Raw genomic sequence first — 25878 nt, forward strand, 5'->3', positions numbered from 1 at the left:
CTCCAGAATATTCGCTTTCTAAATCTGCTAGGAAAGCAGAAAATTGTCGCTGGTTTAAGCCACGGGATCTTATGAAGTTGATAGCTTTTTTCACAGGCTTCATCACACTTTCCATGTTGATTACTTTTGAACACAAGACCTCTTGGTGAATGATGCAATGCACATGATGGAACATGTGTTTATCGCAGGTTTCACGAAATTCGTTTTGCAGTTTTGTCACAAAACCATTGTTTTTTCCCGTCATTGAAGGGGCACCATCCGTAGCTACACAGGATAACTTTGACAGGTAAATCATACTTCCGCAAAAGTTCACGAACAGCAATATATATATATATCCTCACCGGTAGTAGTGTCATGCAACAGTACAATGTCCAATAGCTCCTCGAAAATGTTGAACTCCTCATCACAAGCGATGGAATAAGCAATGAAATTTGACACTTTTGTTTTAATTTGATCACTCAAATCACAGGCCAGTTCGGTTACTCTTTCAGCAACAGTGTTGCAGGATAGTGAAATGCCTGGAAAAGCTTTTACACTTGCAGGATTAACTATTTCAGCAGCTTTTACCAAGCACCGTTTAATAAACTCACCTTCGGCAAAAGGTTTTGAGTGTTTAGCTATCAACTCCGACAATGCGTAGCTTGCACGTACCGCAGCTTCGCTTTCTTGAGCTACTTTAGTAAACATACCTTGTTGTTGTTTTAATCCTGCCTCCACTCTCTCAGCTTGTCTTGCCTCATTAATCCGTCGTATTGGTTGTATGTAGCTCTGTGTTGCTCATAATGACGTTTGACATTATATAACTTCGGTACACTAATGGTTGATCTGCACACCAAGCAAACAATTTTATCTTTCACTTCACAACAAAAGTACTCCAACTCCCATTTCTCTTGAAAACTACGATGTTCATCAGAAATTTTTCGTTTACTACCACTTGGTTTCGACAAAGACATTGTTGGTAGCACAAACAAAGCAACCCGAATAGACTGCTAGACCCAAACTTCTTGGAAAATGGAACCGACAGAGGGTAGCAAAGATGCGGGAGAGGCAAGGGAGGGGTGAGTCGCACAGACTATAAGACGCGGTAATAGGTTTTCGGGCGAAGGCAGCTTCTTCCCCTTTCCCTTCAACCCTCCCCTCATTCTAGATTCCGGAGGGAAAACTGCGCAGGCAGAGGACTTAGCCTTGGACTCGGAACAACTGGCAATCACTACATTCGTCAACCACCCCAATAATGCAACACGACCACCTTTTTTCACCTACCAACGGGTATATCCTGTCCAAGAGGAAAACTTGTGAAATTTCACATCGTGTTATATAATAACACAGATATTTTAGCAACTACTACATCTGAAGGTTCTACTACTTAAAAACAGGTAATAGCAAAGGGGTCGCACAAAAATATATCGAGGGCCGCATGCAGCCCGCGGGCCGCGTGTTTGACATGCCTGACATAGAACAAATTTCCAGTCTGTTTTCAGTTTCTAGCCTTGTGTTCGGATATATCCGAATGACTTTCAATTTGTATTGACCTCATGAATTGCCACGACCCCACCACTGGTTGTGTTCTAATGGACTACCAGCATTGTGGATTATTACCCTACATCAGGTTTCCATTATAGCAAAGTACATTGGAGAACAGGCATGAAAATCCTATTCCATTCCTCTCTGTAGGCTTTCCAAAGACCAGGGAGGGTACGTGATGTTTTAGATGTTGTTTCAAGAGTCCGAAAGCACAGAAATCGGATTGTTATCAGGGCTTTTCCTGTTGAGGGTTCTTCTCTGTACAAGCGAGAGATGTCTGTAAGGAAGATGGAGTCATGATGAATGACTGAAAAAAGGCAGCATTCACATTTCTGTCAAGCAAATTCTTTGCATAACCAAATCCGGTGAGAACCATGAAGCTCCTTGGGAAAGTGCCCCGGCAGTATTGAACCGAGTTGCTGCACGCCTTGCCATCAGTGTTACAGTATGTAATTAACCAAATGTGATCATTGCCAGTGAGGTACATGTGATCACAGTCCTCCATTTGGACCCCACCAGGGCTCAGCAAGCAACATGATCGCTCAGCCACTTGACGGCCAAATAAGCGTTGCTTGGCGAATACTGCTCACTTGTTTGCTGAGCAAATTTGAACCTTGCTCGTCACAGAATATATTATTTTTGTGTTTCGAGTGTTTGTGATTGATGGTTTGTTGTTGTAATTTACAAAGGAAGTACAAGGAATAGAAGATAATGCAATTTTCCACCGTTTGTAATTGTTTTAAAATGAAGTGTTGTTTATTCCAAATATCACTGTAGTTTTGGAAAGTTGGGCAAGTGTGCGAAATAGAAAATTTTGAATAATGTTTCGTGAAAAATGTTTGGTTTTTTTCTCATTCATAAGCACCAGGTTATTGTTTTGAGAAGTAATAACTATAATATTAGTTTTGCACTACACTATAACCATTATATTGTCTTGTGGGCAACAAGTAAATGATCTGCCTGCTCAACGAGCTAAAATCTTGCTCAGCTCAGATACTCGACATGCCCCAGGTGTCTTTCATAGAGTTCTCTGCAATTGATTCTTCATTTGGCAATGTGGCATGGGAGGAGGTGGTGCGCATGGCCCTTACGAACGCACCAAAACTCAAGATTGTTAGGGATCGTCGTATTCACAGTGGAAGGAACCATATACACCCTCCTGGCCATCTCTCGGAGCACAACAGGCGTACTTTCACTGGTGTCCTCTTGTGGGTGCCTTTTGTGGGCGAATGTTTACCAACGGACCCCTTCTGTGTGCCCCAGGACACTGTCTCTTTCACAGTTGTTTTCCTGACTGTTAAACCATTCTCCTAACACTGTTTTACTGTTTCGTCATATAAGAAATATGCATGGTAATGTGCCATGACATACCCTTCTCAATAATGGTTCACTTTTGGTGCCATTTGACAGCTATGTGCACGACACGTGGCTACCTGCAAGCTGAGATACATGACTGATAACAACAGTAGTTCCATCACTCCAGATCAATCCCACAGTTGGTAGTGGCATCGCAAAGTCATCTGGAGATCGAGGGGGGGGGGGGGGGAGATTTGATGAGTTCCCCTCCCAATTCAGCATTAAGAAAACTCATGATCTATGAAATCCCTCACCACATGCATGTAATGGCAGGGTCCACCATCTTGCTGGGCGTGGAAGTTGATGTACAGTGACATGCACAAGTATTACTTGCCATATTGTCCATGACTACATTCAGTAATGCACTTTTTTTTTTTTTTTTTTTTTTTTTTTTTTTTTTTTTTTTTAAGGAATGGATTTTTACATGTGCTTGTGCAGAGGTTGTCAGCAGCTTAAGAGTTTGGTTTCAATTCTTGATGCTCTCAATGCATAAATCAAAGAGAATAAACAAGATAATGAACAATTTGCTTGGTAATACTTATGCATCCCACTCTACAGTATATATGTTAAATTAACAGACTTCTGCTCAGCGAGCAAAAGCATGTAGAAAACCTAATGATGAGTTCACATGAGACACTGTGACTACTTACTCGCTTGTGGAAATGTTTCATACATGTTTAGGTTATAAAAGCATGTATATGAGGTGTGGCAATTAAATAACGAGACTGGTGTCATAACTGTGATGTATTGCAAGAAAGTTACAATTGACTGGTATCCCCTTCAATATACTCCCCTCCCCTATCAATACACCGCTGCATACGTGTCTTCCATTGTTCAAAGCAATGCTGTAGGTCATCAGATGTCACACTGTTCAACAACTCTGCCGTTTTTTGTTTCACCTCTTCCACGGAGTGAAAATGTGTTCCCTTCAATGCACTTTTCACTTTTGGGAAGAGATAAAAGTCACAGGGGGCCAGGTCTGGGGAATACGGAGGATGGTCGAGCACAGGAATGTGCTTGGCGGCTAAAAACTGCTTCACAGAAAGGGCATTATGGGCAGGCGCATTGTCCTGGTGGAGGATCCATGCATCGTTCTTCCACAAATCCGGTCTCTTCTTCCTTATTCTTTCCCTCAGTTTGCTTAGGACTTCTTTGTAGTAGGTCTGATTCACCGTTTGACCCTGAATCACCCATTCAGTCATGATGATACCCCTGATATCGAAAAAAACGATGAGCATTGCCTTCAGTTTCGACTTGCTCATTTGTGCTTTTTTCATTCTTGGCGATGTGGGAGTCTTCCAGTGCATGGATTGACGCTTGCTCTCGGGATCATATTGGAAAATCCATGTTTCATCACATGTGATGACACGTGTTAGCAATTCTGGGTCTGCTTTGAGTCGTTCCATGATGTCACAGCAAATGGTCTTTCGATTGTCTTTTTGGTCCTGAGAGAGGTTTTTCTCATGCAAAATTTGTCTTACTGTCTCTTTGTTAATGTTCATCATGTCTGTGAGCATCCGAATGCTCGGACGTCTGTCTTTCCACACAAGTTCATGAATTTTTTTAACATTGTCATCCTTTCTTGAACTCACAGGGCAGCTGGGGCGTTCATCATCTTCAACCACCTCCCTCCCTTCTGAAAATCGTTTGTGCCATTCGAACACTCGTGCACGTGACATAGCATTATCACCATACACCTCTTTTAACATTGCACAACATATCGTCGGTGTTTTTTTTAATTTCACCAGAAATTTGATGTTAATGCGCTGCTCAACTTTATTGTCCACCATGATTCCGGCACTACTACAGAACACTGTCCTCTTCAAGCAAGCGTGCAAAGAAAAGAAAAGCTTTCAAAATCATGAAACAAACAGTGGGTGCGCATGAAGGTTCAATATCAACAACACATCAATAGCTACCTCCCCCCCACTATCCTACGCGACAGGAGGTGCGCAGTCTCGTTATTTAATTGCCACACCTCGTACATATTCGTTTTGGTCAAATCCAATACTATGCATGTTCACAAGTAAATACGTATGTTCATAAAAATATAATTTCAGCAAAATAAGCAAAAGAGCATAAAACCAAAAATTGTTTTACTTTCAGTTTCGTTATTACTTTGAAAGCTTCGGGATTGGATGAGCCACACCCACTAAAGAAGCACACCTGCTCATTTTGCAGCAAGTTCTTTTATTCTGCATGTGACCTCAAGAGACACATCAGGATACACACAGGAGAAAAGCCCTTTAAATGTGTTGCGTGTGGAAGAGGCTTCAGTCAGAAGAGTAGCCTAAAAGGTCATTACCTTGTTCACAGACGGGATGCACCATTTGTTTGTGGTGTTTGCAGTCGGGGTTATGCCACAGAACAGGATCTGAAGCTGCACAAGGCCACGCATGCACCTAAACAGGTGTCTTGAAGTCTGTAAAAGCTATGAAGTGAGGAGGTTAGAAATAAAAATTTATTAACTGAAGTCTTTAGTTACTTGTCATTTTAGAGATGTTGGTATTATACTTTCAATTGCAAACTAGTAACTTCTTTCTTTCCATGGTTATACAGGACAGTGTGGAGCAGAGGAAATTTGTAGGTGAAAGAAACGTTACCTTATCCCAGTGCTTCCTAAATTGTGTTTTCTGCAAATTAATTCTAATTTCCAAGGTTAACCAACATGTCTAATTTCCAAGGTTAACCAACATGTCTAAATAAATACCAGGCTTTGGCAAATGTGAATTCTAATTTGTACCTAGTGCAACACTACTATCTTTTGCTTCACTTTTGTTGGTGGAATGTCATTGGGAAAAATCCACACTGTCAATTGATGCTTATTCTCTGGAGGAAACAGATAAATCTAGTATTTCTTCACACCATTCCACATGAACTCGCCTTTGCTCATCTGTCAACTTGTGAGGCACCCATCGGGATGCAACTATCCTGACTTGTAAGTAATCGTTCAGGATCTTGGACACTGCTAGCGAACCAATTTGTAGTGCCATTTCATTGTCCTTAAATGCCACTCAATCGTTTTTGCCAACCATTTTTTTCACAGTCACTGCGGTCAATGGATCCTCTCCTCGTCTTCCAATAAGTTTCAACCTTTTAACCTGACCATTGTTGGTCAGGAATGGGTAGTCCCTGAAAGCCTGTTGCAATCGCTCAAGGCTCTGGGACTCGTTCAAACCACTTTTAGAATCTTAGAAAATCATGACACGAAAGTGCTCTCTTTTCAGCTCCATAGCTGCAGGTGACTGGCACCGCATGACACGAACCCTCTGAGCAACACCGATAAGTCGAGTAGGTTGAAATTTGCACGGGTGAATCAGCAAAGATGTCGCTGCTGAACTTATTTCTTGGAAGCGAAACAACGAACCATAACACAGCCTGTCTCAAAACGTTCGTAGTTTGAAGTGCTACAAAGAGGCATCCACATACTCCGATGGAACTTTGGAACCTGATGTGAGAGTGGCTGCACATCGATGTTTCATACCTCTACAACCTTGGGGTCCCTATCACACAGGATTCATGCAGTTTTCCAGGCTAGATGCAGTACTATCCATTAGGAAGTAAGTTTTGCTAGAGGTGACTAATTTCTTTTCGGGTGAGCTTATTATTGGATGATACAGTGTACTTTTGTATTTTCCACCCTTACAAATTAGTGAAGGCATGAAGACCGTTCTGTCGATATGAGCTGGATTGATTGTGATTTAACCCGCAACTTGGGATAATTGGGAGAGTTGAATATTTTTAAACAACTAGCATTTTTTTAAAAAAAAAAAAAATTCTTTCCTCTATCAAATAACATTCTTTTTCACATTGAGGACCAGTATTCATTCATAAATATTCTTTTTCACATTGAGGACCAGTATTCATTCATAGATTTTGCCAGTTTTCTAAGCAAGGTCTACTTTTTATGTAACTGATGGCATTGACAGTGCCAAGTATCTCCAGAATGATATGACAGAAACTGAAATTATACTCTGTTCCGAGTCCTGCTCCTTCACATTCGTTATTCACATGTTGTTATGGAAGCAGGCCCTCCTGCGATCAGAAGACTATTGTAGATTCATTATTGTGAATAATCTATATAATTAATGATTTACTGAACCACCAGTGAAATTAATTAGTGCATTTTCGTGTCCTTAAATTATAAACATACTTTACAAAAAGTACAAGGAATTGTTTGTAAATGTTTAGTGTAAGAGATTAATAATAAATTCTATCCAAAACTAATGCTATTTTCATCCTTGAATTTTTGGATATTTTACCCTGAAAAGAGAACTGAATTTTTTCTTTCTCAATGACTACCCACCCTGTCATTAGCCCCCCCTTTTTTTTGGTCCAGATACTTGCTGACAGGTGATGTGTTCTGTACATAAGAATCTGTTCTCTTCTCTGCAGAGAATAGCCTAATTTTATTTCTAACATGTAGAAATTTAAAATTTTGCGAAAAATGTAGGCTCCACCAGGACTTGAAGTTAGATCTCTGGCATATCGTACAATTGCTCTACAAACAAACAGAGCTACCAAGTCAACACTGGGATCCGGTAAAGAATTGTCGCAGTATTCCAGAGACCCCAAGTTTGAGTCCTGTTTGAATCTGCAATTTTTGGTTAAATTTCTACACAGTACATCTTCTGTATGCGAAAAGTGGTAAAGTTCACTAATAACATTTGTGGTCTGAACTGTGGCCAAGATGTTTGGAGAGAGAAATTGGATGTAATAGATTAAATTCTGAAAGTGCAGTCTTGGTATAGTGGAACCACACTCAAAAGAACCTGCAACCTGTGACTCTGTGTATCGTATTCCTGCAGGAGAAGTAGAATGAAGCAGGCTTATTTATGGCCCAAGTTGAATGGATGAAAGGGGAGGTGCACGAAGGATTTATACCAAAGGTTCTTTTGTTTGTGGTTGCTCTATAGAAGACAGAAGCGGGTATAAAGGATGATATTTGAGAAGGTACCTCTTTCCCATGCATCACACCCTAGACTAACACTTAACAGTTGGGCTGAAAAGTTCGTAGGCTGACTCATAGATGGCGTTACTAGAATTAAATCCATGTGATTTTTACTTAGTACTAACCTTCAAAAGATACGTGTATAAATTTCACAGCTGCCGGATAATTAGTTCGTGAGATATAGCATTGTGAGTGAAGCAGCTTTTGTTATTGTGAAAAAATGGATAAAAAAGAATTTCGTGTGTTAATAAAGCATTGCTTTTTGGCGAAAAAAAATACTGTTGAAGCCAAGGCTTGGCTTGATAAATATTATTCGGACTCAGCACCAGGAAAATCAACCGTTGAGAAGTGGTTTGCTAAATTTAAACGAGGCGAAATGAGCATCGAAGATGATGCACGCAGTTGACACCCCAAAGAGGCTGTTACTGACGAAAACATAAAAAAAGTCCAAAAAATAATTTTAAATGATCGTAAAGTGAAGTTGATCGAGATAGCTGAGACTTTAAAAATATCAAAGGAACGTGTTGGACATATTGTGCATGAATATTTGAACATGCGAAAGCTGTGTGCAAAATGGGTGCCGCACGTGCTCACAATCGATCAAAAGCAACAACGTTTTGATGATTCGGAGCAATGTTTAGCGATATTCAACAGTAATAAACACGAATTTTTCCGTCGATATATTACAATGGATGAAACATGGCTCCATAACTACACTCCAGAGTCCAATCGACAGTCAGCCGAGTGGACTGCACGTGATGAACCGAATCCAAAGCGTGGAAAGACGCAACAGTCGGCTGGCAAGGTTATGGCATCAGTATTCTGGGATGCGCATGGTATTATATTCATCGATTACCTCAAAAAGGGCCAGACCATCAACAGCGATTATTACATAGCGTTGTTGGAGCGTTTAAAGGATGAAATCACGAAAAAACGGCCCCATTTGAAGAAGAAAAAAGTGCTGTTTCATCAAGACAATGCACCGTGTCACAAATCAATGAAAACGATGGCAAAATTATATGAATTAGACTACAAATTGCTTCCCCATCCACCATATTCTCCAGATCTGGCCCCTAGTGACTTTTTCCTGTTTGCAGACCTTAAAAGAGTGCTCGCTGGAAAGAAATTTAGCACTGATGAAGAGGTAATCGCCGAAACTGAGGCCTATTTTGAGGCTAAAAAGAAATCGTACTATAAAAATGGCATTGAAAAATTGTATGACCGCTATAATCGTATCGCCCTCGAAGGCAACTATAATCGTATCGCCCTCGAAGGCAACTATATTGAATAATAAAATCGAATTTTGTCAAAAAAATATTTTTTACTATGTTAGCCTACGAACTTTTCAGCCCAACTGTTATACCTACATAATGTTTTATCTATGTGTGCATTAAGCTCTCCATACAGTCTGATTTTTATAAAAGGCATATTACCTTTAGTTTTTAAATGTTCTTTACGTTGTTTTCCGAAGGAATTCATGAGATTCATTATATATGTAAGACATCGATAATTATAGTATGTTTATTGACAGAGCATAAAACCCAAAATTGTTTTACTTTCAGCATTGAGAGTTCATCGAAACAACGTCAGTCGTCAACATCTAAAAAGAAATTATCCTGTTCTTGGTGCAGCAAAAAATTTCGATGTCCATCTGACCTTGTGAGACACATCAGGATACACACAGGGGAAAAACCTTTTAAATGCAATCTCTGTGGCAGGTGCTTCAATCATAACAGTAATCTGAGGATTCATTACCGGGTTCACAGACCAGACACGCCATTTGTATGCAGCGTTTGCAGTAAGAGTTTTGAGACTGAGAAGAAGTTGAACCATCACTTCTTTACCCACACAAAGCCAGTATCTTAGTGAGGAATGAAGTAGTTTCACGTGTAGAAGATGTTATTCACAAAAGAAAATAGAAAGATACAGAGATATACCGGGTGATCCGTTTGAGATGTCGGAAAAATAAACAGTTATCTACAAGAGGTTAATGTAGATATCTGTGAACAGTTTATTGTAATATAAGCACAAAGGATGTAAGTTTCGAGTGAGTAGAGGTTTACTGACTTCAACTACGTGGTGGCAGTAGCATGCATGTAATACTCGAAAATTTCGCATTCCATACAACATACTGTGTGCGCTGTTGTCACGTGACTACCACCTTTGTTACCATGCATATTAGTGCTGCCATGTGGCTGAAGTCTGTAAACCTACACTCACTCAAAACTTACATCCTTTCTGCTTGTATTACAAGCTGCTCGGAGATACGTACATTAACCTCCTGTATATAACGGTTTACTTTTGTGACATCTCAAACGGATCACCCGGTATATATAACATGCAGAACTTCTGTTTTTCCTTCATTTTGGAAAGATCACCACCACATTTATACCCAAGAGCAGCTATGCCAAACTAAGTTTGTGGTTGTAACTATTTAACTGTTTACAACCCAGATTTGTCACCCTGCAAGTTCTGGCTGTTCCATGAACTGAAATCACCTTTGAAAACGAAGATATTCTAGACCGTAGATGATATTCAAGTCAATATGATGAGGCAGTTATTCACTTATATTTTTTGAACAGTGGAAACAATGCTGGGAGAAGTGTGCGAGATCTCAAGATGCTTACTTTGAAGGAGATTGATGGTATGTAAAAATATATGTACAATGTTTCTTGCATCTTGTACTTTTTCACTAAATACATAGATTTTTGTAATTGTATTTGTAATATTTTCTGTTATATTGCTTGATACTTTCAGGACAGACCTCATGTGTGCAATTACAAAAGCTGGTGAATACTTTCTTGTAGCCTTTTATGGTGCACCGAAACAAGAGACTTCTCTTTTTAGAAAGATGTTCATCAAGATCCAACCTATTGTTAATAAGCACTGTTATTTCATGAAAAATTTCAATTTTCTGCCATTGTTTCAACAAGGTGGACTTATCAGCAAAGATTCTCAGAGATTTTTGAAATGTTCTTATTTATGTTGCAAATATGTTATGTACCAATTTTCAGCTTCTCATGAATTGGTTCCTTTATTTCAAGGAAGTTTGTCTAATATGACTACACTATCCAATGTCATAGCGAAATGCATCTAATGACTTTACTCACATGCATATCAAAATCGGTACTACGAGGGTCACTATTTATATTTTGAGCCTAACAATGAAAAAACAGGAATTTGGCATTGAAAACTGCTTTATTGTTTTTCGAAGTATTCTCCTTTAAGGTCAATACACTTTTGCATTCGTTCGAACCATTTGTCAAAGCAGTTTTTCCAATCTTCTTACCTCAATAATATGGTTTTTGAACGCATCAACGGCATCTTCCGCCGACGAAAATCGTTGTCCACGCAGTTTATTCTTGACATTCGGGAACAAGAAGAAGTCATTGGGTGCCAAATCAGGACTGTACGGCAGATGACCCATCAGTTCGATTTTTTGACTGTTCATAAAGTCGGTTGTTAGACGAGATGTGTGACAGCTGGCATTGTCTTGATGAAGAATGATCCGACGGCGTTTGTTCGTTTTCCGTATTTGACTGAAGACCACCTCTGGCAAACAAATTGTTGTGTACCATTCAGAGTTGACCGTTCTACGTTCCTCTAAAGGCACAGTTGCCACATGACCAGTTTTCCCGAAAAAACAGGCGACCATTTGTTTCGATGTGCTTCGAGCGCGAACAACTTTTGTTGGATTGTGTTCATCTTGAAACACCCATACAGTCGACTGCTGTTTACGTTCCGGCTCATATGCATATATCCATGATTTGTCACCTGTTACAATCTTATATACGTCTTTTGAAGCACCACGATTGTATTTATTGAGCATTTGTTTGCACCAATTGACGCGAGCGTCTTTTTGAGTTTTTGTCAAATTGTGTGGGATCCAACGAGAACATACCTTTCTCACAGCTAAATGATCATGTAATATTTTATATATGCTAGTGGAACTAATGCCTATGGTTGCCTCAATCTCACAGTATGTCACATGACGATCTCACAGTATTAGGTTTTGCACAGCATCAATGTTTTCTTGAACAACAACTGATTTTGGAGGACCTTCGCGAATCTCGTCGGTGAGCGAATGGCGGCCACGATTAAATTCGTTATACCAGCGTTTCACAGTGGCAAAGGATGGGGCTTCATCGCCAAATGTGGAAGTAAGTTGATCGATGCACTCTTGTCTTGATATTCCACGTTGAAAATCGTAGAAAATCATGGCACAAAAATGTTCACGAGTTAATTCCATTTTATTGTTGTCGGGCAATCTCCAAGGCAACATAAACAACACAATTGAAGCTATTGACAAAAGATTTGAAGTATGTTATGGTCAATAATGCCAGACGATTCCGTGCAAATGTCAAATCGCGCCTAACTGCAATCAGTGTTGCCAAGGCTCAAAATATAAATAGTGACCCTCGTACAACCTGTCCAGTTATCATAATGACTGCAGTTCACTATCTCCCAGCCAGACAATTTAGCACATGAACAACAAAGTCGCAGATATTTTTTTTTTTGTCTGCCTTCTTGGAATGCATACATACATCACCTTTGGACAAACATAATGCCAAACCAGTCTTGCAATCCTTCCAGCTACTATAAAAATTTAACCGCGGAATCTAAAATTATTGCATGGTTAAAATTTGTTGACTTGTAATACCTTTGACCCTCTTAAAACATTCAATATAAAGGGTTTTTTAGAAGTCTTTCTCACATTTAAATTCACCATAACTTTGTAACGAACAGAAATATTTCAGTGAAATAAAGTTTGTACTTCACAGCAGTCTTTAGAGTTTTACCTGGCAACAGCATGTCTGTTGTCCTGAAACCCACAAAGGCTTTCCTGCGCTGCTCATCCGAAATGCCTGGGATGACTGCGTGTCTCCAGAAACTTTAACATGCCACTTCTTGATGCTTTTTACGTTTGTGGCCTTTTTGTGATACACACTGCTGAACTTTCGATGCACCAGAATGCACAATTGCAGCTCTGCATACCACAGAATGCACTGCACCTTCTTCTGAATCGACGCCATCGCTCGCAGTCACGTGAACCTCTCAACGTGTAGTGTTGCCAGGTAAAACTTTAAAGACTGCTGTTCAGTACAAACTTTATTGCACTGAAATATTTTTGTTCGTAACAAAGTTATAGTGAATTTAAATGTGGGAATGACTGTTGAAAACCCTGTATTTCAAAATTTAATTATCAAATTGTAGTTTTTTGCAATACTCTATGATTCCTGTGAGATTTGTTCCTTGAGGTATATAATCTAGAGACAGAAACAAAATTTTACCCATGTTCATGAAAGATAGACAAAGAACTTGAAACAAAAAATTGTTTTACTTTCAGATTTTTTATTACTTCAAAATCTCCAGAATTGAATGAGGAAATGACACAGCCACAAAATCTTAGAAAGAAGCACGCCTGTTCATTGTGCAACAAACTGTTTTATACTCCAACTGATCTCAAGAGGCATATGAGAACACACACAGGAGAAAAACCTTTTAAGTGTCATTTATGTGGCAGGTCCTTCAATCAGAAAGGTAACCTGAAAGTACATTACCTAGTTCACAGTGAGGATAAACCATTTGTATGCCCTGTTTGTAGTAGGGGTTATGCCACAGAAGAGGAACTAAAGGAACACAGTATCGTGCACTCAGTTAAACATTTATCTTAACACTTGTTTGTACAATGTGTGAATTTTAAAAGAAAAGAAAATAAGTCTCTTTTTTATTTTCATTGTAGAAATATATCGGTATTTGTACTTTGAATTTGAAACTATGACCCAGTGAATGCTTGAATTCCAAGAATTGTGTGTCAAATCTAGATAATTTTTCATGTGTATATTAAAGAATTTCAACACCTAGTAAGCCAAAGTGTAAGAAATGTAGGCTTTGAAAAAGTTTCTGCTGTATAATTATCACAGTTGTTTCACTTTAGTTTTACGTAGGATGCATGGTTCATTAATCAATAAAAACAAGATGGGAACAGCTACTGATCCTCCAGTGGTTTTAATCTCCACCATTACATTTTTTTGTGCAATTTTTCATAGCCACAGTTGTTGATATATATATTTGAATGATGCATTTCAAACAATTTGTTAATGTTTAATGTAAATGGTCAGTAACAAATTATTTCATAAAATATAGTTATTTCAGTTTTGAACTTTTATTAAAGAATTTGCCTTCAAAACACAATTATACTTGAATTTTATTCTGGGTTTGTCATTATCTCCTCCCTGCGTGTTCTCTTGTGATCTTTGCTACACATAGAAATGTTCTCCTTGTTGCACTGCATGAACTAACACGCATAGTCCTGACTGTGATTGAGATACATTAGAATTCCTTGGTCTCACCACTGAAGTTTCCAAGTTTGAGCTACATATGGGTGTTCTTTGTGAGAGACTGTTCGTTAATTTCATATAATCATCACCCATTCTCATCATCACAGTTAGTCAAAAGTGTTAGGAAAGTATTGTAAAAGAACAAAAATACCTGCTGAAAGGAAATATGGCTTGGCAGAGTCAAGTTTGGCGAGATTCCTTCCTGCGGCACCAAGATCCTGCTGTGTATACAATTTGGTCTTGCTGTTACAGTCATGGACACTTTTGCATTGTAGCGATTCCATTGAAACTAAATTAGGCCATTGCAACCACAAGTGTCAGAGACTGTACAATGAAACTTTTACAATTATAATCTCTTATAATTTTATGCGTAATATACAAATAGTACCGAAGTATTGGATGTGATGATGCTACTCATTTTACACCATGCAGATACAACTCATGCAACTAATCATTGTCCATTGATACATACACTGGCCACACTCAAGGCTGGTATGACAACAAATTATGATGAGTGACAGTTCGTTTGAACATATTTCTTAAAACTCTCTTGTAGTTGAATCATGAAGATGTTCTCTCAGGATAATGGAGATATTTTCCACAGGAATTTCTTCATGTGCATGAGATGTTTTACAGAGAGACTGACAGTATGAGAAATTTCGTATTTTCACAATTTAATGGTTATATCCTATTGGATATATATTTTTCTTCTTCGTTCTATTAATTTCACGACACATACCATGCATGCACGCCAAGCAACAGTACAGCAAGTTCCAACAAGGATGATGGCAGCAGCCACTGAAATTAATAGAACGAAGAAGAAAAAACAGTTTTGCGGATGAAGTGAGTACTAGTTTCTCCGTATTTACATTAGAATATTAAAATATGTATGTTATGTAATCACAAAGTCCAATTTTCTCACAATACCAGTGCAAGAGAATTGTGTACTTCAAATTGTACATAATTTCCAAGATAATTAGACTCCTTCATGCAGCATTTTTGTGGAACCCATGAAAGACCATATCAGGAAAGTATCGGAAAATAAATTCCAGCTGATACTTTCTGGTATGGGCTCAGCCTTCGTTCTCTTGTTGCCTAATTTTTTCCCCCATTTTTTTTTTTTTTTAGCAGGCTTATATGTCTGTATAAAGTGAAATCTGCATTCAGCATGAGTGTGCGGGTGCACCACAATCGTAATATGTTTTTGTGGATCGTCTGTGGCACGTTTCGGGATTATATGCTAGATTCACCATGTGGTCCATTTTTGATCCCACTCACACTCCACAGATGCTCGGCAAAGGATCCATAAATGTACCACTTAGTGGCTCTGGGTGAAGGGGCCTAAAGTTGACCCAAGAAAACAAATTAGAAGATAAAGTTCTAACCCACAGCAGAGAACTCCTTTAAAATAACACCATTCAACTTATGAACCTTCCAGATGGCATGTATGGAAAGAAACAACCAGCACATAAAAGCAATTAATACATTGTTTCTTGAAAACTGCAGATGATAATTCAGTTGTCTTTTTTTGTTCATTTACGAGAGGCGATCAGGTTGCTCCGACCCTAACATAGAAGGAATGACGTTATGATTGATTTTTTATTTTGTTATTGTTTAGTGATCCTTTATATCCTTTCATTCTGAATTGCAAGTCTGAGTAGCATACAGTTTTCTTTTTACAGGGGTTTAACTGTGTGAAGTTGTGTCAATGTGCCAGAATGGAGAAAACTGAGGTGAGAGCGGTGATCAAATATTTTGTGAAGAAGAAGTGGACGGTATCCAAAATTCATGAGGACTTGGTGGATACACTAGGGGACACTGCTCCTTCATACAGTATGGTGAATAGATGGTGTCATGAGTTTAATTGTGGGAGAGAGTCGTGTGAGGATGAACATGCAGGTGGAGCACCAAAAAATGTCATGACGACAGAAAACATTAACAAAGTCCACGATATCGTGCTGAAGGATCGTTGAGTCACTATCCATCATGTTGCTGAGATGTGTGGCCTGTCATATGGCATTGTGCAAAACATAATTACCCAGGAATTGCAAATGAAAAAAATTGCTGCAAGATGGGTCCCTCGAAGCCTCACCCAGATCAGAAGCGCACCCGAGTTCTCATCAGTCAAGAACTTCTTGACAAGTTTCGTGCTGATATAGACAATTTCCTTGCCTGATTTGTAACTATGGATGAAACATGGGTCCATCACTTCGACCCAGAAACAAAATCACAAAGCATGGAGTGGAAACACCCACATTCTCCACCAACGAAGAAGTTCAAGGTGCAAACGCCAGCCCAAGATGGTGATGGCCTCAATTTTCTGGGACTGCAAGGGTGCCCTTCTTGTGGACTATCTACAAAGAGGCCAAACCATCACTGGCACATACTACAGTGACCTAATCAAGAAATTACGTGATTCCATCAAGAAAAAAAGGCATGGGATATTGACCCGTGGTGTGCTCCTTCACCAGGACAATGCATCTGTCCACACCTCACGCATTGCGAGGGCCGCTATCGCAGATGTATCATTCGAATTGTTGCCTCACCCACCCTATTCCCCAGATTTGGCCCCCCAGTGATTTCCATTTGTTCAAACATTTGAAGAATGACATTCGTGAGCAAACATTTTCTGATGATTCTGAGGTGATAAGGGCTGTGGACTCATGGTTGGAGGACAAGTCGGAAGAATTTTTTTTTTGCAAGGTATCCAGGCGTTGGAGCACCGATGGGAAAAGTGCATTGGAGTTGCAGGCGAGTATGTTGAAAAATAACAAAAATAAATTGAAACCCTATTGCTGCTCTTTCTATGTTAGGGTCAGAGCAACCTGATCGTCCCTCGTATATACGTGCATATGAAAGTGTAACATACATTAATCTTTACACACAATCACATATGCTGCATGTGTCGATCATTTCTTTATCTCGCCTTTATCCATCTCCATTGTTTATCTCAGTTCATAAATTTATGTAAGCACAATTAATTTCAGTTCTCCCAAACGCTTTCATTCAATTTGCGTGGGCATTGTTACTATAATCTGCGATCCTAATATTTCTTCTGTGTGTTGCCATCTATGATTCCTTATTTCAATAACTGGCCATATGGTTTACATGTGCGGGTACGTAACAACCCCCATGACTGAAGTTTGGCGATTGTTTTTTTTGCCACATGTGGTTTCGCGTTGTCATGGAGGAAGACCACATTGCTCACTTCACGAATACCCTGACTCTGACGCTTTTTCCTAATGCCTGCTAACAGATGGGAGAGTGTGCGACAGTAGCTTGTCCCCATACACTGGCTCCATTTCCCTGTGGATATCTTTGGCTGTTTGTCCTTTGCACTATAAAAAACTAATAACACTTCGCTGTTCATATGGCGTGGAATTCCTGAGCACTCCGGCCATCTTTGCCAACTGATAACAGTGCCGTGGAAGAAATTGGAAGTTACAATAGGGCCATTCCAAGAAAAGCCTACTGCATCGCTCGTATATCTCGCTTTTGTAATAACACTTATAACAATCTAGAAATTAGGCGCAAAGACTTTTCGATTTGCCCTCATACATAAGGTTGATATAGAGAAAGCATTTACTTGTACCCTTGAATTTTTAAAAAGTTGCCTTCGAAACCATTTATTATTCTCGAATTTTATCATAGTCCTATAGTGACCACCCCGAATTATGAAAACAAATGTACTTGTTTACAAGGTGTGACAATTAGGGGTCCAGTGGGAGATGTCGAGTTTTTAAAATTACACAAAAATTATGATTTTCTAAAATTGGTTTCATATTTATCATTTTTTTTTCTAAATTGGAAAATGGGAATTACATGTTCTTGAAAAGTGGTTGCCGACCTTTGTGGCAGAGTGGTTAGCAGAGCATGCTATGATGCCATGGGTCTTAGGTTTGAATCCTGGCCCAGGCATAGGTGTTCCTTGTGACTTTCCCTTCATTAATTTCATTATGTCATCACTCATTCTTGCATTCACAATTAGCCAAAAGTAGCAGAAAAGTGAAGTAAAATAACCAAATCAATCAATCTTAAGACAGGTGTTTTGCCATGCTTACCTGCAAATTTGGTCCATCTAACATGCATAGGGCTAGTGTTAGAAGTGTGATTTTGTGTTATTTGTTTTCCCTAAGAATGTTTTCTATGCAAATTTGTATTGTAGGAATATACCATTGAATTTTTTTCACTTTAGTAGATTGTGGTAGCCACAGGGTGTTCCAAATATGAATTTTTGTGAAAAATTTTGATTTTCTTTTTGTTATTTTTTTCCTTAACTTTCATTATTGAAAAGTGAAATGTTTAATTTCTCCTGAGCTAAGAGTCCTGTTATTCTGAGAAAACAAAGCTATTTCATCTTCTTACAACAATTAGTTCCTTTGCTATGAATTTTTTTGGACAAGTTTGTAAAGTGCGCACGTGAAAAATTTGTTTGCAGAAAAGCATGCACAAGTGGTTCCAGGTTGCTAAAGTTTAAATATGTGTGTTTGTACCATTGCTATAAACTGTAGATCATGAAACCCAAAACTGTTCTACTTACAGCATTGTGATTCGTCTAAACTACCTAAATTATTGACATGTCTGCTCTTGGTGGGAAAAAGAAAAAAAAACTCTTCTCATACATATCTTAATGTGAATGAAATATTAACATACGCATGGAGGAAAAACCATCTATGTGACAGAAATATTGATTCAAAACACCCTGCTTGGTTCTTGTTCATTTGTATGCTCTGCCACTTTACAACCTCGACATTTATCTAAAGCATAGTGATTTTGTTTTTCCAGTGTTCTTTTAGTTTGTTCTAACTTGTTCCTTGAGATTTAATATGCAGATTGAAACATCATATACAGTATTTATTACCCATGTTGACGAAAATAACACACATAGCTTACATAAAATTGGTTTTACTTTCAGGTTTGTTATTTCTTCCAAATCTTCAGGATTGGATGAACAATTGGTGCAGCCACTAACTACTAAAAAGAAGCATGCGTGTTTATTGTGCAGCAAACTGTTTTCTAAAACAACTTATCTCAAGACGCATATGAGAATACACACAGGAGAAAAACCCTTTAAATGCCATTTATGCGGCAGGTGCTTCAATCAGAAAAGTAACCTGACTGTTCATTACTTTGTTCACAGAGGGAGTAAACCATTTGTATGCTATGTTTGTAGTAGGAGTTATGCTACAGATCAGGAACTGAAGCGTCACATGCATTCACATAAACACTTGCCTTAATACTTATATATATAATGAACAGATGTCTTTTCTTGTTTTCATTGTTGAAATAAATCAACATTGTACTTGAATTGGACACTAAGCCTAACGAGTAAATCCTTGAGTCTTAAGACTTATGTCAAATCGTATGAAATCTAGACATACATTAAGTTATAATTATCATAGTTGTTTGACTTTACTTTTATATAGGAGGCATGGTAGACTGTTGGCATGGTTCATTAACAGATACGCAAACACCTTCTAATCCTCCAGTGGTGAAAGGGTCAAAAGCTCAGGACTAGTTTTTGTACCTTTTTTATCATATTTTGTTTGTACTATGTACTGTGTTTGAACAAAATTATATTTTCTGCATGTGGTATGAGAAAAGTTTTATTTTTATATTTGCACTTTTCTGACTTTGTAAGGTGCAAAATGTTGTCTTGTAGCAATCTGAAGATCATTGAAGGTGGTTCTATTGGTTATTGTACACAAATAATACAAGGTGTGGCTATTAATTTCCAGGACTGCTCTAATAACACCAGTACAGATGATGTGAAAAACTTACCCTTTTAATATGTTTCGAAGTAATCCCCACCTGCCGTAATACACTTCTGTGCTCGGCTGTATAAGTTGCGGAAACAACTTTTAAAGTCCTCTTTCGGAAGGCTCTTCAATGTCGACGTCACGTGCTTCTTGATGTCTTCAACATCCACAAACCGTGTTCCTTTCAGCACAGTTTTGAGTTTTGGGAACAAAAAGAAGTCTGCGGGGGCCAACTCAGGAGAGTATGGTTGATGATGCAGCTCTACAACTTCATGCTTGGCCAAAAACCGCTTCACTGGCACCGCATTGGGCATTGTCGTGCAACAGACACCAACTCCCATTCTGTCGAAAATGGGGACGTACTCTGCGAATTCTTTGTCGGAGTCGGGCAAGAACTTCTGCGTAATACTGTCCTGTAACAGTCGTGCCAGGTGGAACAAATTCATAATGAATCAGTCCTTCACTGTCGAAGAAAGCGATTAACATGACTTTGACCTTTGATTTTTGAAATCGAAACTTTTTCTGTTTAGGGGAGCTGGGAGACCGCCATTCTGCACTCTGTCTCTTGGTTTCAGGGTCGTATTGGTAGCACCACGATTCGTCACCCGTTACTATCGAATCCAGGAAAGCAGGGTCAGCGTCAGCGTTGTCAATGTGTTCGCCACACGTGTCCATTCTGTGTTGCTTTTGTTCGTCCGATAAACAGTGCGGAACAAATCTGGAAGACACCTTGCGTCTCCCTAGGTCTTGCTTCAGAATTTGGCTAACCACCTCTTTGTCGATGTTCAGTTCACTGGCCAGTATTCGAATAGTCAGTCGCCGATCCGATGTTACAAGCTCGCGCACTTTCTCAATTGTTTCAGGCGTACGCACGGAAATCGGCCTTCCGATGTGGGCATCATCTTCAACACTTTCGCGCCCGTCCCGAAAACGTCCATACCATTCAAATGTTCGGGAACAGGATAATGCTTGCTCACCATACACTTGCTTCAACATTGCATGTGTTTCTGTCGCACTTTTGCCCAGTTTGAAGCAGAATTTGATGTTCACCCTTTGCTCAATTTCTGCACTTCCACAACACCACTTTACCACTTCGACAACAACACTTCACCAGATACGTTTCGACGTGTCTTTCCCAGCCAAGCTCTTGTCTCCAACTGGCGCACGCTTCGGGGTGCATGTGCAGATGTACTACCTACCGGATACTAGCAGCGCCCCTCTCGGGTGAGTGATCGGTTTCGTGCTGTGACGTCAGTCCTGGATATTAATAGCCACACCTTGTAGTTTATTACCCCCATGAAATTAGTTTGTGCACTTTTTCATAGCTACAATTATTCTGTTTGATAGATGCACAACATGTACTTTGTAAATGCTTAATGTAAAAGGTCAGTAATAAATTATTTCATAAAATATTTATATTTCAGTTTTGGAATTGTAAAAATTTGAATTTTTACTTTGAGCAGAAAATTATACTTGAATTTTATTTTCGTCCTGTCATTATCCCCAAAAGACTGAAAGGCCAGAAAATATCAGTAAATAAATTCCATCCAATTCGTCAACATTGGTATGTGCTCTACCTTTGTTCTCTTAGTTTGTTGCCTCAAATTGTTTTTTCGTGGTGTTTAGCAACATTACGTCTGTTTCATGTGAAAGGTGCTAGCTGCATTAGTTTGCGGGTGCTTCCACAGTAATATTTGTGGATGGTCTGTGTCGTGTTCCGTGCTCATATGCTAGATTCCATTAGTGGCCCATTTGTGGATCCACTCACACTCCATAAATGATCGACAAATGATCCACAGAAGGTCAATACATGTGCCACTTAGTGGCTCTGGATGAAAAGGCCCATTGTTATCGTAAGAAAGCAAATTAGAAGGAAAAATGTTAAACTTAGGTGGACGGCTGGTTTCAAACAAAACCACCATGATATGGCAGCAATTAACATGTCATTTCTTGAAAACTGCAAATGATAATTCAATTCTGTATTTTTGTTCATTTATGTACAAGTACATATAAACGTTTGACATACTGGAATGAGAAAACAAGATACTTATTGATATTATTTTTAACACTCATTTTGAAAATGATTTCATTTTACCTTCCAAAAATTATGTTATGCAACTTACGAATGGGGATTACTTTTCCTGATATGTTTTACTTCTACATGTAATAATGAAAACAAATAAACTTGTTCACAACTTGCGACAATTACTTCAGTACGAGTTTTAAAAATCACCAGAAAATTACAATTTTATAAAATTAGTTGCCTATTTTCCATTTTTTTCATGAAAGGGGGATTGGGATATGCCCTCTAAGAGTGTTCTTTTGCCATACTTCCCTGCAATGTGGTCTATCCAGCATCCATAGGGCCAAAACTAGAAACGATTTCCTGGATTTTACCATAAGATGGCATCACTGCTTTTCTTATACACAACGGCTGTTTGTAAACTCCAGCCAACTCAGCGCAGATCTTACGAGTGGATTAAGCAGACGTCACACGAAACGTCATGTCGACGTCACTAGCCAAGCTGTTCCACGCTGCAGTTTACGAACAGCATGGATTATGGCGTGGTGGATCGTCTCGTCTGCTTGACTCTTGAGCATGTTTAAAAGCAGTTGACTTTCTTTGGAAGTAGTATTAGTTGTAAATGGCACTAAATCGCACTTCTATATAAAGCTCGGCTACATTAATATAAATTAATAGAATATTTTGACAGGATTTAGAAATTGACGCAAAAAATAACCGAAAAAAATGATCATACGTATGCCTACACATCAAAAATAATTATTTTGTAGTATTTTATTGGTTGGTGAATTTAGTTTAGTATACCATGTGTTAACACCAACTAATAACGTTGAATTATGGTAAATGAAATGGTTTCAAAAATATTTATTTCATTACAGTTCAGATCAAAAACTACTTTTTCATTTTTTTATACTTTTTTCTCTTCGGATACCAGTTTTTGCATGTTTTTCCCATATATATACATCTACGCAAAGAATGATAAGATAATATTAACTACATCTTTTCCTTCAGCTGCCTTTCTGACTTACGAAGGCATCAAATAAATGATTGCCGGCCATTGAAAGCTGTCGCGTCGTGCTTTCTGCTAGTTTTCGTCTGCAGTCAACCAACTCAGTCGCATCGAGAACGGCTTACGAATCTTACGAGCCAAGTAAGCCGGATACGTCACCGTGACGTCAGGGAGCCGGAAGTGGGCGGAGCTAGCCGTAGTTGGATTGAGTTTAAGAACAGACGTAGCCAGCTTCGGCTGACTTGGCTGGAATTTACGAACAGCCGTCTTGTTATTCTCTCCCCCCCTAAAAGTATTTGCCTATTTTCAGTGTGACTTTGCATGATGGTAGAAATATACCACTGCTACATACGACATTTTTCATTCACTTTCAATGGTCTATTCTCCATGTTATCCCAGTAAACAAACTTTTATCATATACGTAGAAATTGCCACAAAATTTGAAGTTGCCAGACTTCCGTTTTTCTTTTTTTCTTTTTTCTTTTTGAGTTGCTGTTTTAAGTCCACTTTATGCACAGTAAGGCTAATCGGGACTGTACCTACAGTTTAAAGTGGGATCCGAACCACTTGTGCCTCCACCGGGTATCGAACCCGGGACCCCTTGATTACAAGGCAAAGACGCTACCACTGCGCCAAGGGGGAGGCCCTATTCCGTTTTTCTTTTACTTGCATGCCTGCGTTGGTGTTTTATTTCTATTATATCTTATTAATATATAATATGAGGGATAGTCGGAAAAGAAGTTTCCCGCATGTGTATTTCTGGAAAGCATGGAAATTTTGCGTTGGTAATATGTTCTGGTTATATGGGCATCATCCTTCTTTTGTTGTCTGGTGCACAACCCTTTCCTTCCAGAAGGCGTCAGTGTATTGCCATTTTGAAAACAGGAATAGTATAGAAGTGTGTTCCCGGCCAGCATGGAGAACAGATATGTGTTGCAATTGGATGAAGTGCGAGCTGTTGTTCGCTACGAATAAGTGAAACTTCTGGTACATCATGTGATGGACAAATAAATGAAAATTTTGATTTTTCTCAACATTGAACCAAAGTTCCTTCAGTTTGCAGACTGTTTGGTCTCACAATCTAGATCTTGCTAACATTCCATGTCAAGCACAAAGTGGGTGGGTGATACTCTAGTATATCTCAGATTCTCATGAAGCATTGCACACTTTCTAAGACTCGGAAATAAAGTAACAATACAGATTTTTAATTCCTAGCTACACTAGTACTCCAATTCTAGTGCTTCATATTTTATGTTCTTCTCATAGTAATGACTCAGGATCATCACATTTCAGAGACAGAGATTCAAAATATCTCTCCCATGCTTCATTCAATTGCATGGAGTTTATTTCCAAAAATTAGTCACAGTAGGATTAAAGTTTGTTGTAGTGAAATGCATCAAACGACTTTACTCATATGCATATCAAGATCAGTACCTCAAATCACTATCTCTCAATTTGGAAATTTAGCACATGAACAACAAAGGCAAATAAGTTTTGTGTCTGCCTTCTTCGTATGCGTAGACCAACTTTGAACAAATATAATGCCAAACCAGATGCTTCCAAAGCTTCCAGCCGCTATGAAAATTTCACGACAGAATCTCTAAAATTATGGCAGTTATCATGGTCACAAAATTGTTGACTTGTAACATAAATCGTCCATTGAGAATGTGCCTGGTCTTGCCATAAATACTGTTACAAATGTCTGTGAGCCGTCGGATAAGATGCCACCTGTGTGGAGGCTTCCACCCTGAGTCATTGAAAGTGTGGATGTGTAACAACAAGCACATACATACAGTCGCCCTTTCACGGTGCTGCCTCCAGCAGCACAGAAGGTAGTGGCGGCTCGTGTTCACCAAAATCCAGTTCAGAAGTAGCCGATGATGGCTTGTGAGATGAACATATTGAAAAGATCGATGTCCAGGCTACTGCGTGCGGTCCTTGGACTTAAAGCATATCACCGATGTACCAGAGATTACCTCGACTCACGGCTAAAGACTCAGAGGGTGCTGCCTCCTGCAGTGTTATGCCACAATGGACATCAGAGGATTCTGTTCACCGGCAAGAAAATCTTCACAATTGATGAGAGCTTCAACAACTGGCAACATGATAAAGTGTATGCTCACGGAAGGCCGTCAAAAAGTTCCAAGAGTTCAGAGGGAACATCATCCCTCCTCAGTAATGGTTTGGTGGGGGGGGGGGGTTATTCTGGTGCCACCCAGATGTATTTTTGTGAAAAGGGGGTTAAAACCCGTGCAAGAGTGTATGAAAACACAGTCCTGGAGCCTATCATCAGATTTAAGCAGCACATTGTTCCGGAATCAACACTGGAGTTTCCAGCGCGATTCTGCTGCAGACTACAAGGCTCGATCGATCCAACAGCTGCTCGAGCGTCATGTTCCTGATTTCATTTCACCTGCAGACTGTGCATCTGGCAGCCCAGACCGAGATATTTTGGGTGCAATTGTTTCATCTCTGCTATTGTCTGATGCTTACCTACAACCAATATTGTTATATTGAGTCTTCTTGGTACATGTACAGAATTTGGAAGCACCCATGAGAATGAAAACTTACGACAATTTCCCTAACCAACCTTCTTCTTCTTCTGCCATCTGAGTATGATACCATTTGCATTCTAACCTCAGTCACTTGTGGGAGCTGCTTAGCAGCAGCAGTAGACTATCTGAAATTTCTATAATTAATTACAGCATAAATACCTAACCAAACAACTAATTCTTCTTAGAGAGGCTTTAAAGTATCACACTTTGCAATGATACAAACTTTTAGTGCAATGGTGACAAAGGTTAAATAAATATATCGATGTCAAACTTCAAGGCCTCTCCTGAAAAAATGAAAAATTGGACATAGAACATTTACATTCTCAGTGGATGAAATGTGTTTCTATTATTATTATTATT

General features: G+C 39.1%; 2 protein-coding genes across 11 annotated transcripts in view; both read left to right on the plus strand.

Moving 5' to 3' along the window:
- Window positions 1-25878, plus strand: part of LOC145992028 (uncharacterized) — a 222254-nt gene that overhangs the window by 139315 nt on the left and 57061 nt on the right. Inside the window, exon 4 of one of the 10 annotated variants that reach the window (XM_083128086.1) lies at window positions 9394-9779. The exons of 8 other annotated variants lie outside the window; for them this stretch is intronic. In XM_083128086.1, the coding sequence (XP_082984212.1) occupies window positions 9394-9697 (304 nt within the window). In that variant the 3' untranslated portion in view covers window positions 9698-9779. Of the gene's footprint in view, window positions 1-4986; window positions 5354-9393; window positions 9780-25878 lie in introns of those variants that run through there. One more of the 10 variants, XM_083128080.1, reaches the window with a different exon arrangement.
- LOC145992836 (zinc finger protein 711-like) lies at window positions 13156-19409 on the plus strand. The gene is made up of 3 exons (XM_083129231.1): window positions 13156-13503; window positions 14425-14498; window positions 19088-19409. The coding sequence occupies exons 1-3, from the start codon at window positions 13219-13221 to the stop codon at window positions 19407-19409; spliced, it is 681 nt and encodes a 226-aa protein (XP_082985357.1). The 5' UTR covers window positions 13156-13218.

This window comes from Lepisma saccharinum, chromosome 9 (genome assembly GCF_977018435.1).
Source record: "Lepisma saccharinum chromosome 9, izLepSacc3.1, whole genome shotgun sequence".
NCBI classification, from domain to species: domain Eukaryota; kingdom Metazoa; phylum Arthropoda; class Insecta; order Zygentoma; family Lepismatidae; genus Lepisma; species Lepisma saccharinum.